The sequence below is a fragment of the Diorhabda carinulata genome, chromosome 6 (assembly GCF_026250575.1).
Source record: "Diorhabda carinulata isolate Delta chromosome 6, icDioCari1.1, whole genome shotgun sequence".
Classification (NCBI taxonomy): Eukaryota; Metazoa; Arthropoda; class Insecta; order Coleoptera; family Chrysomelidae; genus Diorhabda; species Diorhabda carinulata.
Genome location: NC_079465.1, coordinates 18,322,184 through 18,338,955, shown reverse-complemented (window position 1 = coordinate 18,338,955; position 16,772 = coordinate 18,322,184). Strand labels below are relative to the sequence as shown.

The 16,772-nt window shown below is 32.5% G+C and overlaps 1 protein-coding gene across 3 annotated transcripts in view; it reads right to left on the bottom strand.

The window, feature by feature from the left end:
* Positions 1–8: 8 nt before the first annotated feature.
* The window catches only part of LOC130895705 (cerebellar degeneration-related protein 2), a 171,589-nt gene continuing 154,825 nt past the window's right edge, over positions 9–16,772 (bottom strand). For all 3 annotated transcript variants that reach the window (XM_057803179.1, XM_057803180.1, XM_057803178.1), the window contains exon 7: positions 9–8,710. In XM_057803179.1, the coding sequence (XP_057659162.1) occupies positions 7,568–8,710 (1,143 nt within the window). In that variant the 3' untranslated portion in view covers positions 9–7,567. The remainder of the gene's footprint in view (positions 8,711–16,772) is intronic.

The window sequence follows — 16,772 nt, the reverse complement described above, 5'->3', positions numbered from 1 at the left end:
ACAAAAAATATTTTCAAATTTATTTATTTAGAATTATAATCACAAAAGTGTAATATAAATACATGAGCGACAAATTAAATTTTTATCTAAATAATCTTCACTCCAATGAATAATCATTTTATGCTTATATACTGGGTGTTTTGTAAATTTATGTGACATGATTAGCTTATCTCCAACTTTACTTTCAATATGTCATATTTTTCTTAATAACTAACAGAAACTTTTTGAATTTACACTATAGATATATTTTATGGATTACATTCGATATTTGGCAGTATAAAACTAAATAAATAAATACTAAAAGCGTTAATTTTTGTTCTGAAAGCTTTCTAATGATGTACCGCACTTGGTATATGGTTATATACTGAACACACTGTTTACATCACCACTACACCAACACTCACAATTACGCTGTCCAACGCAGACTGAAGGTAAACTGTTTCAGACTCTGAAGACGATAACTCGGTTATCGAAACGCGCGTCAGGCAGTGTAATAGTGAGTGTTGGTGTAGGGTTAGCAACAAACAGTGTGTTTATTATGAATATAACCAACGGTTCCAAAAATTCCAACTTAGTTCACTCTGAATGTATGTTTGGACATACTTTCGCATCTGATCGATTTGAAATCACGATAAAAACACTCTTATATATTACTTGTTTTTTGAAGTAGTGGAAGGTTTATAATTGTGTTGTAAAGATTTTTATTTGATGTTCGATCAGGCAGAGTTTGATATTTAAAAGCTTGCAATTATTTTGTTTATAAAATTATTTTAAAAACAAAATTAGGACACAAACCTATTCTTAGCGAGGTTCTAGAAAAAGAATAAGTGAAGCACTGATTGGTTATGGACCGGACTTTTTGTTGATTGACACCGTAATATTGCATTTGAACTTGCAAGAAGAAACAATATTCCTAATTCTTTTTCATCACTGGTAAACAGATCAGTAGACAAAGATTAGTTGCAGACAGATTCAGAAGACATCCAGACGTTTTGAACTAAACTGAAACTTTCGATATGCAACATGTTATAGTTTTAAATAGACTTTTAATTGATTTAAACGACAGTGATTTTGAAAAAGATGAATGTGATGACAGTGATTTGGAATAATTATATTGTAGTATATGTAGGTATTACAAATGAAGACCACTGACCATGAAATTGTGATAGATATGACGTTAAAAAAGTTATTTTTTATCATGATTTTAGTGTTATAAAATAATCACTGTATTGTAACTGTATTATGGTAACAAAAACATGAAAAAACGAAAAAGGGTCTTAACAAATTTTTCTGTCAAATATTTTTTAGTTCTATGAGTAACTTTTATCAAAAAGTACTAAGTGACTTTTACTCTAGTTTTTAATTTACAAATAAAAGTAACAAATTCATCTTTGTATTTAATTTTACTGAAATTATATTCGCTTGTTATATAAAGTACAACTCTGTAAGTTGATTATGGTTTCACAAAATAAGAACATCTGTGATAACATTTGATGATAAGAAACACATTCAATCAGTGGTGACTTCCAATATTTATCCAAAAATTCATATAATCTACAATAAATTGGCAAAAAACAAAAAAGTATTCCATAATAGCATTTAGTGACTTTAGTGGGTGTATTTACTTTTTCTTATGACATATATTCAATCGAGGATGGTATTCATTACACTTAATTTATTTGTTCAATATATATTCACCTTAATACTAGTTATAACATGAATATTTTCACAATTTCCACATAAATACTTAATGCATAAGGTATAAAATGGGAAAAATTTCAAACGACCACAATCAAAAATTAATTTTATACAAATGAATATCTCACGTATTGGGTGACACAACTGAAATTTACACCCTGAAATATTTAGAGTTTTAATCCCGTTAAAAAAAATATCAAAACAGGTGAATTTTAACCTACAAAACACTATCTCTTAAATTTATGAGTATGTTAAAGGTTTTTCCATTATCTACATCACCCTGGTATTTTTTTTATTTCCAGGGGTTTTCTTTTGGTTTTAGTGAATAGAAAATTCTCTAAGTACCATTGGCTCATCTTCTCCCTAGAAAAGTATCTTTCTGTACAAAGATTGTAGCTTCTGCAAAGCATAACCACTGGAACCAAGTTAATTTTGCAATACTATAAGGCACTCAATAACCTGAATATGAAGCTATTTTGGATCTTTGGATATAGAAGATTCCGGGGAATCAAATTGTGGTTGACCTCTCCAAACTTGGAGACTTGGATACAGACATGTCAAAACCTTCATAGGTGAAACAAATCATGAGACTGGGAGGAGGAGATACTGAAAGTAAAGAGGAGGTGAAGACATACAAATATAGAGAAAAATCTCTGACCTTTTGGAAGAACCTACGAAGAGGAGGTCCAAGAGAAATGTGGATTACGTAGGCAACTACGACCTACAAAGTCGCCCCATTATAAGTAATAGTAATAAACCTGCCTTCAATGACGATGCTCTTGCTGAATATATGATGGATATTGAGCAATCATTGAGAAAACGCATTAATAAAGGGTTACAGATTCTTAAATTTTCGTAGAAGTAAAACGTACCAAAAAGTGTTTGGACTAACAGGATGATTACATTGCCGCAAAACTTTTTATTGGTAGGTATTTAGCTGAAAACGTTAACTTCTTAGAAGAAATTATCGATCCTTTCATAATTATAACACTAGAAGAAGATGTAAAAGTACGTTTACAATGAATGGTGGATCCAATAGGCATAACTGTCGTTAATAAATCCATACCAATCCATAAATTTTCAGATAATAGCACATACAAACATAACAAAAACTTTTGACACATTTTAGGATGTTTGCACTAAGATACTGGGTGACTACATTGCTACAAAATTTTTTATTGGTAAGAATTTAGCTGGTTACGTTAACTTCATCTTCTCAGAAGATATTATTGATCATTCAATAAAACATACACTAGAAGACACTAGAAGAAGTAGCGGGTTCGCGATTTGACTCGTCGTTGATTATCAAAGTTTATGCTACACTATTTGATTTTCGACACAGAATACCATTTAGTACTACGTAATACTACTACTGCTACTACTATAAATGTGGTAAAATGGTTATACAATTGCATGGGAGTTCGAGGTGGACCCTTTGTATGCTCTATTTTGTTTACTGTTTCAATAATCAAAACAATTTTCACACAGAAGAATTTTTCTGAATAAAATATTTCATAGGTAAAGGAGATAGCTGTAAAATGATTAAAGTTTTTCAAGAAGTGGTTCTGAGTACTACAGAAATGCAAAAAGTTCGAAAGTACTATAAAACTGGAGGTCTTTCTGAATCAATATCAACCTATTTTGGTATTTTTTCCAAATCGAAAACTCACATTGAGATTTTGGAGTTTGCAAATTTTATTTGAAACACCCTATTTAGTTTTTGTGATTATAAGTAATCTTGGCACAATTCAAGACATATATTAAATAATTACAATGAACTTATAACAGAATTGTATAAATTTCCAAAATACATCTACATTAAAAAAAATAATATTAAAATGATTCGCCAAGTCAATTTTTCCATAAATGAAAAACAACAATGCTTATGTTTGAGCAGTTTCAGAAGCAAACAACTTAAATAAAACGCAAAATTAGAATTTTAAAATATATTACGTATGAATTCAGTTTGCAAATATGAAAATAGTTTTAAAATAAAAGCTTAAAATCCAAACTAAACTCTCGAGTACAACTCAATTTGTTCACGGCAGTGAAAGCGGTGACATTTGAAATTATTGTGACAAGAAGTATGTTGGGAAAACAAGGAGGTCTGTTAACGTATGGTTTAAAGACCATCTGGTTCATTTAAAAAAGAATGGATAGAGGTAATAAAGAAAATAATGTAAAATTTTTGGACTTTTCGGAGCTAGGGATTTTATGAAAATAGATTAAATAGGGAAAAAGGTTTTGGGAATTGCTTCACAAGGAATTAGCGGAAAAATTAATTACACAGGATATCCCGAAATTAAAGAGGTAAAAGTTGGTAGCCTATAGAATGAGTCAAAATGTTGTACTTGATATAAACAATACGGAGCCTCGTTTTCGAATTGTAGGCGTCCAAATTTTTATTTTTTTAGTATAGTGGATAGATTTATGGTTTATCTGTTAGCCAAGGTCGAACAACTCGTAATGGTGTTGGATTCAAAATTTTTGCAAGGATGACTCAACCTACATGAAATTTTCAAACTCCCATACTATAGCTAACGAAAATGTAATCTTGATAGGTTTTTATGAAATGAAATTCCCGTTCTTGATTTTCCATGACAATAAATTAATCACAATGTGAAGATAGAAACAATATTTATATAGAATTGGCAATTTTAACATGTTTTTTGCCAAAATGAGGGGCGAAGGACCAGCACGAAGTGTATGCAACTGAATTATGAAGACTCTTTAAAAGCAGCTGATAGTGAGCCATCATCAACAAAAAATATAAAGTATGACAGCGGTCGACTATCTTGCACAACTTGAGTATAGTCGACAAAACCATGCACAGATACGTTTCACCAAAGATCAAGTTTCAGCACAGAACAAATTTATGGTAAATGTTTGGACCATTATTTGATTGTATCATACTGTATTGACGGTACGTTAACTTCGTCAAAATATTTATATTTTCAACAAAACCAGTTCAGGAACATGTTCGATGATTAACTACCAACTCGATGAATTTATGGTTCGTGCATGATAGAGAATGTCATAATTTTAATTTAGATGTATGACAATAGCTAAACTGAAGGTTTCTTAATAGAAGGAATGGACGGAAAGGTCCTTTCCAAAGGCTAACGTGATAAGGAGACGTCAATTTTATGGATTATTTTGTGGTTATCTCAGAAATAGAGTGTACAAGCAACATCTGTGCAAAAAATACGAGATCTGATAGACAGAATTATTTGTATTCTATCAACGAGAGAAAACCGCTGTCCATTCGAAATCAACAGGTAAATATTAAAGATCTTGCTGATGTTTCAAAAGCTTCGTATTAGGTGGCACTCGAGATTGTTAAATTCAATTCAATCAAGTGAGACGATGTCACGACGAATATTAGACATTACCACAGGTGAAAGTATTCTTTAAGCGTTAATTGAGCAACTGAATCTTTTGAAGCTAATTGGAACAAATATGGTTCAATTTATAGTGATGGAGCGAGACACCTTTCAAGAAAAAACAGTGGAATGATTGATTGGTTCATTGTTTTTTGTCCATACAAGCTTTGTTAGCTAAAGAAATGTCAGGTGACTTCCACAGACTTCCCATTTTTTTTGGAATTTATCCCTGGAAGGTCCAGACGCAATTATTCTGTTAGCTTAAGACCAACGGAAATTATTTTTTGGAATGCAAGAATGACGATTTTGAAAATTTTCACTCGACACAAGAATTCAAAGAGTGCGTCTCAATTATTGTTGACACATCATCTCTCTCATTACTCATATCATCAAAAAAAAAATAGTGGAATGATTGTTTGGTTGTGAACTCTGATACAAAATACAAACTTTTCTCATTGTTTTTTGAATAGACAAGTTTTGTTAGCTAAAGAAATTTCATGTGATTTCCACAGTGTACAAGTAAGATGGCTGTACCAGGGCAACGTGTTGAGAAGACTGTTTTTATTGAAATCAGAACATCATCTCTTTCATAACTCACATCATCACATCGTGAAGTCTTTATAAAAAAATTATATGGCCTGTTAAATATGCAAGTGAATCTATGTGGATAATAACACCTTTTTCTGAGTTACATGCATGCTGATTTCTATTATAAACAAAAAAATATGTCAAGTGATCAGTCAATGGAATCCACTTTTGATGATGTTTGTACCCACACGTTTTGGTTAAATATAAAGATGAAATACCTAGAATTGAACAAAGAAGCATTTGGCATCTTCATCTATTTGTTACAATTGAGAAAAATGATTAAAAGGCTTAAGAATAGCAGCATGTTTGAACGAAAGCATAAGGCGAAGTAAACATTGGAATAAAAGCTAAATCGAGAATATACAAGGCCATAATGACCTACACCAGAAGTGGCGAAAACCAAAAGAATGATGGAAACAGCAGAGATGAAAGTGCTACGCAGGATAGCCGGAAAAACCCTACTGGACAGGGAAAGAAGTGAGAACATTAGAAGATTATGCAAAATAGATGACGTTAACGAATGGGTTCTATCAAGAAAGAAAGATAGCGCGCGATAAATCCCCATTGGGCCGACCGACCCAGAAAAAGGTGAAGCGACAACCTTAAGCAGAATAGGAGACGAGGATGTCGAAGATAAAACAGGCGACTACGCGTAATACACGGAAGAAGAAGAGAAAAATGATTGGTTTGGTACTGGACAATGATCAAATCAACTCAAGATATTTAACAATTAGTTATTTCCACGCAACTTTCGTATTACAATAACAAGGCCTACGTTATAATACAAGTGGAGCGGTGGACACTTTTATTAGCAGCGCTGTTGATTCATTTTTTGTTGTATTTCATCGTAAACAATCGAGATTCGTTCTATTAATTTCTAAGCCGTTTGTATGAAATCTGTGGCCGGAATGCTTTGGATGGTAACCCTCTCAGAGCCGTCCTGCGACCCCTTTGAAAGTCACGATTTACTGTTTGAGAATACTTAAAGAACCTAACCTAACCTAACCAAAAGAATGTGCTAAAGGATGTGTCATACCTTCAGAAATTTTCAATCAACTATTATCACAACTTGCCGAAAATTTTATGAATATCAAATCAACCGTACGAGAATCAAAAAGTGTAAACGAAATTAAAATTGAAACTTTGCAACCCTATAATTCGAAAACAAAAGATTATTTTGGAAATATTTATATGAAGTACTAACATTATTTTGGCTCACACTATACACACCGATATTTCTTTTCATTAGTACCGGGTATATACGTAGTGCGAGTTAAAAAATTTCAATTGACCTTCGGTCTCTGAAGACGATTACTTGGTTATCGAAACGCGCGTCAGACAGTGTAATTGTGAGTGTAGTGGTAGCAACAAATAGCTTAAGAAATTTTTTTTCTAAATCTATTTATTTATCCTTTTGGAAAATTTATCAAGATTTGATTTCGTTATAGAGCTTGTCAAGAAAAATGCGCTGGTTAAGAAAAAAACAACAGTTGCATGTAAATTAGAAGCAGATTACAAATAATCCTCAGTGAATAATAGAAAAACTAAGTTTTTTCTTCGCCATTCTCTCCACATAATTAAAAATATTGGAACTTGCTATTAAAAATATGAGAAAATCATGAAATATTTAACCAGACGACAAAGTAACATTAGCCATTTCGTGAGTTTGTTAATGTGACGTCAATCAGATGAACACGTCAAAGATTACGTTTGTTAGAATTTTTTCGATTATTCTGATCTCGTACCTACATATTCAAATCTTGTATCGCAATGGGATTTTACTTTTTGTTTCATTAATGAACAAATTGACTTGTATGTAACGTCACTATATAATTTAAAACAAACGAACGCGACATATACATAGAAACAAAATAATAACGAATTATCAGTATTAAGCCTTACTTCCTTCTTTGTCTGAGCAATTCTCTTTCCCTCTTCTTCGTATCGGCGTTCCGTAAAACCTCAGCGTAAGACATGTCTAGTTTCTTTAATTTGTGTAGATCTTGCGACGCAGAACTCGGTTTGAATTCGTACTTGGTACTGCCTTGACTAGGTGTTGGCGAAGAAATGTTTCTGTTTGACGGATAGAATTGTAAGGTGCTACCGTTCCAGTTACTCGTTTCCGGTTCCGGCGTTCTATGGTTGGATTTTTCTCTTCTGCGCCTGCCGGAATTCGGTCTGCTCGAGTAGTTTATTTTTGGACTGCCGATGATGTGAGTGACAGGTGAATCCGATCTTTCGACGTATTTATTCTTACGTTTCGATCCCGAGCGCTTTCTAACCTCAATCGAGATATATTCTAGAGGTTGTCGCACTAATGGTTTTAATACTCTTTCGTTGGCGTCTGATTCTGGTATCGGTTGGTTTTGAGATTGGATGAAGTTTTCTATGATTGTTGTAGGCTCATTTTGTGAAGTGGATAGTTCAGACATCGTAGACGATACTACGCTTTGACTATCGTCGTCTGGAAAATCTGGTAGTTGATCGTTAGATGGAGTTACAGGTGGTACTTTTGGGACAGCTTTAATTGGAGTGAAACCGTCTAAAAGAGATAAGTCGTCTCCTTCGTCTTTATTTTCGGCTGCTTTTTTAAGAACGTTGAAAATTTCTTTAAATAAATTTTGGTATTCCGGTCTATCTCGGAATCTAGAATCTATTGGACTTGCATCGTCGTAAATACTAAATTTGCAATCTTCTCCATCGGCAATAGTACACAAGAATGATCCGACACGACCTTCTGTTTGAGTGGCTTTATTACTAGTTTCTTCTTGAAAACCAGACGAACTAGTTTCGGCTTCGGAAAAATCTGTAGGCGTGGAAAACGTTTTTCTTGTTTTCTTGTGTTGCAAACTGTCTCCATGTCCGCTTTCTTCATCTGTATCTTTAGTACTTAGATTATTGAAGTCTCCAGACATCTGCATTTCTTCGTGTCGCGATTTTATTGGTTTACTATGAACCTCGACAAGTGCTTCATACTTTTCTACTAATTTTTTGTAAGGGTTGGGTGTTTTTCCAGACATCTGGGATTGATTTGGGTAGCCCTAAAACAAAATAAAATTGTGCTCGCTGGGTTAGCTATACATAAAAAATTGCAAAGAAATATTTTTCTATAAAACATTAGATTCTAGTGTATTTCAATTTGTTTTAAGAAATTGTCAGCGATTCATTAACGTCAGAGAAACATTTAGCTGGAAAAGGCAGAAAGTTCAAAGCCAGAACATCTTAATAATTTCATAAACGAACCACCTAATAAGAAATATCTGGCGATGAAGGTAGTACATCTCACAATAACTAGATAATTTATTTTAGGTTGCTTTAAGAAGGGTTGTAAGGGGTGCTTGTTGTGCAGCAAAGTTACAATCTACGTAAATAATAAATTTAGGCGATTATAGGGAAAGTGTTATAAAATTTTCTGTTTTCGATTCGATATTTGAATCTTCCTCCTACCATATTATAAAATTTCAAAATTGAAAATATCACTCAGAAATAATGTCATTAATAATAAAAAATTGCGACATTTCTACCCGTTTGTAATTTATATACTGGGTATTGTATTCCTCGGCAATTTTAGTAGATGCTGTAGAAGACATAACTGCAATTAAACGCCACGTCGATTACCGATACACTACTGTAGCTGATGAATACGTTAATGATTCCGAAACGATTAAGGCAGCTACTACAAGTAAAGTGTAACTTGTTATAATACCCCAGTTAGTACATCAATATGAGATGCAACAAACATAAAAATTAATAATATACTTGTAACGAGTGATTTTTTTTCTGGTATATTTTTGGCAACACTGTTTTTGACAGATCACGTATGAATCGTGTCTTGTGTCATTGTCAAACTTGTTCAGTTTGGTCTATAATTTAATCATGAATCGATATACGAACGAACAACACTTGCAAATTATTGAATTTTACAATGAAAATTCATGCTCGGTTAAGGGAATGCATCGCTCACTTCTTCCAATTTATAGGCGGTTTGGTCGACCTACTGAGGGAACTATTCCGAAGCTTGTGACTAAATTTTGAACCTATTTTACACTATTGGACATTAAACCACTAAGACCCAACCGTACAATGAGGACTGAAGAAAATATTGCGGCTGTATCCGCCAGTGACCATGAAATGTCGATTCGCCGGCGTTCGCAATCATTGGGCATCTGTTACTCCACTACGTGTGAAATTTTCCGGAAGAATTTGGGTGTAAAACTTTATAAGATACGGCTGGTGCAAGAATTGAAGCTACACGATTTCCCACAACCGCTAAAATTTGGTGAATGGGAGATGGCACAGTAGGAGGGAGATGCACTTTTTTATCGAAAAATTGTGTTTAGCGACAAAGCTCATTTCTGGTTGAATGGATGGGTCAACAAGCAAAATTAGAGTGAAGACCAGTCACAAGCATTGCAAGAACTAGCAATGCATCCCGAAAAAGTCACTGTTTGGTGTGGATTATGGGCCGGTGGCATCATCTTCAAAAGCGACGATGGCCGGAACGTTACTGTGAATGGCGAGCTCTATCGTGTGATGGTTGACAATTTCTTTGGGTCCAAAATAGGAGAATTGAATATGCTTGACATGTGGTTTCAATAAGACGGTGCCACATGCCACACGGCACGCGAAACAATGGTCAATTTGAAAGCCGCCTTCGGTGAACAGTTCATCTCACTTTTTGGGCCCGTAAATTGGCCGCCTAGATCATGTGATTTAACGCCTTTGGACTATTTCTTGTGTGGCCATGTTAAGACTAACGTCTATAGAGATAAACCAGTAATGATACCTACAACTTGGGTTTTGCATTTTCCATTTTTATACTGCAAAAAGAAATGGTCTGTTTTGACATTTATGGGTCTTTGGTTTTTATATTTCTTATAAATATTTACCAAGTTCAATCTATTGTCAGATATTTCACCAATAACAGTAAATCGACGTTGAACATGAGTTTTTGTATCAGGTACTGTGATAATTAAAACATTTCCGATATTATTAATATCGTTACACTTCATTTTATTTAATTGCTCCCTCTGCAGAGCTCTTGCGATTCTGAATATTAAAACAACTCCGAAAGATGTTACAAATAATACTCGTATCTAAGCTTACATTAAATTTTTTTGCAGTCACACCTTATGCATGAGATAATGATCGTCTGGAGCTTGTAACAGAAACTTATTAATTTCTTCACAAGCAAATGATTTTTTGGGTCTATAGCCTATCTATTTTTCAAATATGCAATGAGTTTCGAGTATTTACTTCAGTTTTGAATAAGTCGACCAAAGTGTTGAAGACTTCCACATTTTGGATTTAGTTTCAAAGTAAGCTAATAACATTCTTTCTGTGAAGCAGTTTATGCCTTTTTTAGTACGCTACTCCAATAAAAGAATTATATGCCTTTAAATACTGTTCCCTGGATTTCTCAGGTAGAAGATTTATAGTCGCTGCAGCTGCCGATTCAACATCTTCTGGTGTGCAGTTTCCACTTTCTTCATCACTAATAATAATACTACACTCCTTTTAATTAGACACAAAAAGGATTTTCTTGCACGTGAATATTATAAAGGACGTAGAAAAAGAATTTAAATCTATTGAAAATCAATTCAGTAATATCGTATTTTGGGGAGTTGGGCTAACTTCTCCCAGACATGATTCCTATATTATTGGAATTCTTTTATAAATAACTAATGTACAAATTTTACTAAATATACAAGCAAACGAATATGTGCAACGTAAATAGCCAAATAATACCACAAATGCTAACAAAAATTAAAGGTTTAACGAGTTAGTGGTAAAAATAAAAGCCCAATTAACAAATAATACAAATTTATTTAAATATAGAACAACCATACACAAAATCCACTGCACAGACTGAAAAAACCAAAATGAGATACCTAATTAGAACTTTGCAAGTACAAACAATTGAACTTTGAAACGTGTATCACAATTTGCAATAATCAAATTATATTTTTTGTTATATAAATATAATAAATTAAATTTGCTTTTTACGTCGTTAAATAATTAATTGATTCTGAATTATTCAACAAAATACTTCTACTGAACACACTGTTTACACTACCACTACACCAACACTCACTGAGAGCTGATCGTGCCCAATTAAGTCATAGGTAATTAATTATTTGACAGTAATTGTGTTTGTACCATTACCAGAAGTATTCTAAGCTGGAATTTTTGGAACCGTTGATGATATTTATATTGAACACACTGTTTACATACTACCATTACACCAACACTCACAATTACACTGTCTGAAACGCGTTTCGATAACCAGGTTATCGTAAGCGTTTAAGTATCTGAAGACGATAACTTGGTAATCGAAACGCATTTCAAACAGTGTAATTGTTTCCTGTTAAAGTTATTCGAGACCAAAGGTGACAGAAAACGATTTTTTTGCAAGAAACGGAATATATTCGAAAAAACTGTCAGATATTTCAATATAATAGTGCGACCCTGCTCAAGGCCATTCCAATAAATAGCCACAAATTTACGACTTTTCTATCTTAGTGAATTTTATATACGTTTCGGTAGTAAACACTTTCTTAGATTGTGAAAAATACTATACCTAAGTGAACTACTACAACTACTTAACACAATGGTTAACGCGCATTTTCAGAAACCGAGTTATCATCTCCAGAGACCTTCGATGTAGTAGTAGTGGGTAATGTTCAGTATGAATACCAACCACAGTTCCAGAAATTCCTACCCAATTCTTGGGAGATAATTTTTGAGATTAAAGGTCGAAACCCACTAGCAACACGCGACTCCACACAATTTGACGTCGTTTCACTACATATTTGTTTGTATATTATGTAAGAAATCATATAACCGCACTTATTTTCTTAACAACTTTTGTTGCATTTCGAGTTAATCTTCAATATAGACCCAATGCGATAAAACTTTTCCATATAGGCATTCAAAAGCGTCGGTTACATCCGAGAATTATGAATCGTGGCATGGCGTGGCGTGGGATGGCGTGTGAGTGTGTACGCAGACAATTGAATTTAATGGAAAAACATGTACACACATATTCGACACGTGACTTATTGCTAGAGGGTTTTGGCCTTAAATTGTTGATATAGATTTTATATATTTTACGGGAAAGTTCAAGAGTTATACCGGTATGTCATAAACTAATTTGAACTAACTTATTGCTACTAAAATTTCTCTGATTTATCATATTTTCTTATAGATTTTTCGGTTTTTACATTTTCAATATACAAAATTCAGAACTAATTCAGTCCCGTATTAAGTTAATATTTAATGATCAAATTAATCAGTCCCTATAATACTAAAAGTATCCCAATCAAAAATTAATACCTATAACATTGTACGTTTCATATACCTTAATTTATAAAAATACTCAATGAAGTTTATGTCTAAGGCAGTAATGGAAAAGGATCAATGGAATTTTCAGAGGTTTTTGTAGAAGAGGAACTAGAAGATAGTCCTTGAAATATGAACATAAATCGAACAACAACGACACAAGATTCATGGTAGGCGATATCCACAAAAGGGACATGGACAATTCCCTTTGGAGAATCTCCTTCAGGCGCTTGTTCTGAGGAAATAAATAAATAAAACTAAATATCCATCAAATACATTATACAATCGTAAGGATACAAATAGTTAGACGGTCTTCTAGTATTGTTAACATTTAAAACAAATTAATGAAACTTCATATTACTAAATAAGGAAAGGCATAAAGTATCGATATATTGAATTATCGATATTTTTTCAAGAAACAATCGATAAATATCGTCGATTTTTTTTATCTTGAAGTATCGATAGTCGATATTTATTTTCGAGTATCAAATTCGATATTTTTTCAATATCTATATGATATTTCATACTAATTTTGTATTCCACTTAATATCGTAATATTTTACCAGTTTTAACTATAAATTAATTAAATATATAAGTAAGGGTAACGTTTAAGGGTAGACCAGAACGCGCGAGCTTCACTATGAGTACTATAGGATTCCCTGTTTAGTTCATTGTTCAAACCTTATTGTTGATGGAGTACTAAAGGAAATTCTCGCATTTTCACATTAAAAATATTGTTACATTTTTAAACAATTTATAAATACTTCAGAATTACGAGCGGAGCAGCAAGCTTTAGGCAAAAAGGAAAGCGAAGTTTTTACATTAATCCAAGCAGTCTTCACTAGATGGAGCTTGTGTTTAGATATGCTGGAACGGTTTATTAAATTTTCGGGAATTGTAGCTGAAATTTCAGCCACTAACAGCCAAACTAACAACAATACGCCTGATGTGACAACTTCACAGCTTAAAATAATTCGAAACGTTACTACTCCTTTTAAAGATCAGTGGATAATATTATGTTACGTCAAACTTAGCAATTGCTGTTTCTAATTTACTTCGTCAAGTTACTGATCAATCAACGCCATCGACCACTCTAGGAGAAATTGTTAAAGAGGAATTACTTAAAAAAGTCTAACCCTTTCCCCATGAGAAAAAAATTGTTCGCTTTCAGAGGTGACTATATTAGATTCACGGCTTAAACGTTTTTATTTCACGTCTCCACTCGCTGTCCCCAGTGCTATTTCAAAACTCAGCAATGAGATACGCTCAAAGCAAAGGCGAAGAAGACAACAATCTCCAGATCCAAGACCAGCTCAAGCATCACCAGAAGCTAGTTCGTCGTCTATTTGGTGTATGCATGAAAAATTAATAAGGCTTAGTAATCAAATAGAGAAGAAATTCCAAGCTCTGGCAGTGTTCTCAATAAACTGAAACAATATTTGGACCAACAATTAATCGACCGCAAATCAGACCCGATAGAATTTTGGATGAATTTTCGCAATTTCACACCAGTTTTATCTGAAATAACTTTAAAATATTTATATCATCTGTATCATCTGAAAGACTTGCTTCGGCTGTCAATTTAGCTGTTCCAGATAATAGAAGCAGGTTAACTGGAGAGCACATTAAAGAGCGAGTAGTTTTGATGTTTATACTAGATGATTACTGGTTTGAATAAAATTCAGATTACTAATCGCTGTTTAAATGATCATTTTCTGACATTACTAAAAACTAAAGTTTGACGTTTCGACTTTTCTTTAAGTCTGTTTGAAAATAGGATATTGACACTGGTAATTTACTTATTTATATTGATCTATAGATCACCTTCATCATGAATATCAAAGTAAGGATAAAATCAACTTAGAACTTTGTTCCAATAAGAAAAATTAATTTTTCCTTGGTTCCCACATCTCAAATATATAGCAGTAATCAATTAAATTAATTAGAATTTACAAAGTAGAGTTATAAATTCCCTTTTTATCTATTAGATTCCGTAGAGAATTTTTGAATCTTTATAATTAAATTTATGATTTTTTGGTATTTCTTGGTGCGTTAATGCAGTTCTATTTTTTTTTATTGTATTGATGACCTCTCAGTCTATTTTCTAAATACTGAGATGTTTGCCCTATGTAGACAGCGTCACAATTAGTACAAAGCACTTGATATATAATATTATTTCTTTTGTTTTTTGGTGCTTTAGATTTTAATTTAGTGAAATATTTGGATAATGTATTATGACTTATACTAATATCATATTTATTGAAATATTTCGATAATAATAATATAAAAAAAACTAATTTTAACACAGAAGAGACCCAAAATCAAAAACATTTAGATGCCTCAACTTCATTTTATTAATAATATTTAATAATATTTCTTGATTGATAAATAAAGCTGAACAAGTTAAATGTTTGTTTATATTTTTTAAAGTTGGAATAATTTGAGAATTTTTTGGGTAATCGCACCTTGTAGTAAAAATATCGATATTTTTTTATTCTGCATAAATCGATATTGTCTAAACATATCGATATATTTTCCTCATTTGCCCATCCCTATTACTAAATGAAGGTGTCAGCCGGTGATGTGAATTCGGCCATCTACGGCTTTACGATTTGTATTCACTTGTTAATTCGGCCAAAAAATGTCTACCTAAGTACAGTGTTAAATACTGAATAGGGACAATGGTTTTCCGTAAATTGGTACATTCTAATTTACATTTTTAAACAATAATATACTTAAAAACATCCCTAAATTAGTTTTTCATAAATTAGATCATCGACTGGGAATAGTAATTTAAGAACATAACAATGAAGTTTTTGGGAAATCTTAATAATCGCTAGATCTATTTAGAGGTATATTCAATTTCGTTTTATTAATTATCGAAATATTTTCGTATTATAGATTCCAAAAAAAAGATGCTTTGCGAAAACTATAGTGTAATTGTATTGTTAGATACCTATTATAAAGTGCTAACGAAAATAATAAAGAACAGACTGGAAAAATATGCCGAGAAAATACTGGTGGAATATCAAGCGAGTTTTAGAGCTAATAGGTCAACAACGGACCAGATTCTCTTCCTAAAAGAATTATAAACCACCTGCTATAAATACAAAATATCACTTAATTTCTTGTTTATAGATTTTAAGAAGGCATATGACAAAATAAATAGGAACAACATGTACGCAGCACTAAGCAAGTTAGGCGTACCAGAAAAAATAATTAGATTAGTGAAACTATTTAGATAAAACAAAAAATGAAGTGATATGGAAAGGGTATAAGTCTGAAGAATTTCATGTCAATAGAAGTCTCTGACAAGGTGACTATTCACTATATTATTTAATATGGTTTTAGGAGCAATTATACAAAATTCTAAATTAAAAAGCGATGGGACAATCTTCAATAACGAATGCCACTGTCTAGCTTTCGCATATGACATAGCGTTGATAGCAAAATCCAAGAAACACTTAACATCATCAGCGACCATCAATATGGCTTTTATTGGAAGACATTCCACATCAAAGGATATGGTTTTTGCATGATGGTACACCTGCTTCAGTTACCAGATTTCAATGAATTGGACTCTGGATTTTTTTTAATTTATAAAAATTTTCAAATTTTTTAATGCCAAAGTGTGTTTGCAAATAATAAAGTTTATGTAACAGCTGCCAAATTTCTTCATTTATATATTTTGTATAACTTTGTAATTTTCATCATTCATCATTAAAATCTGAACCAACCCTTGACTTTTATCATAAATTTTCT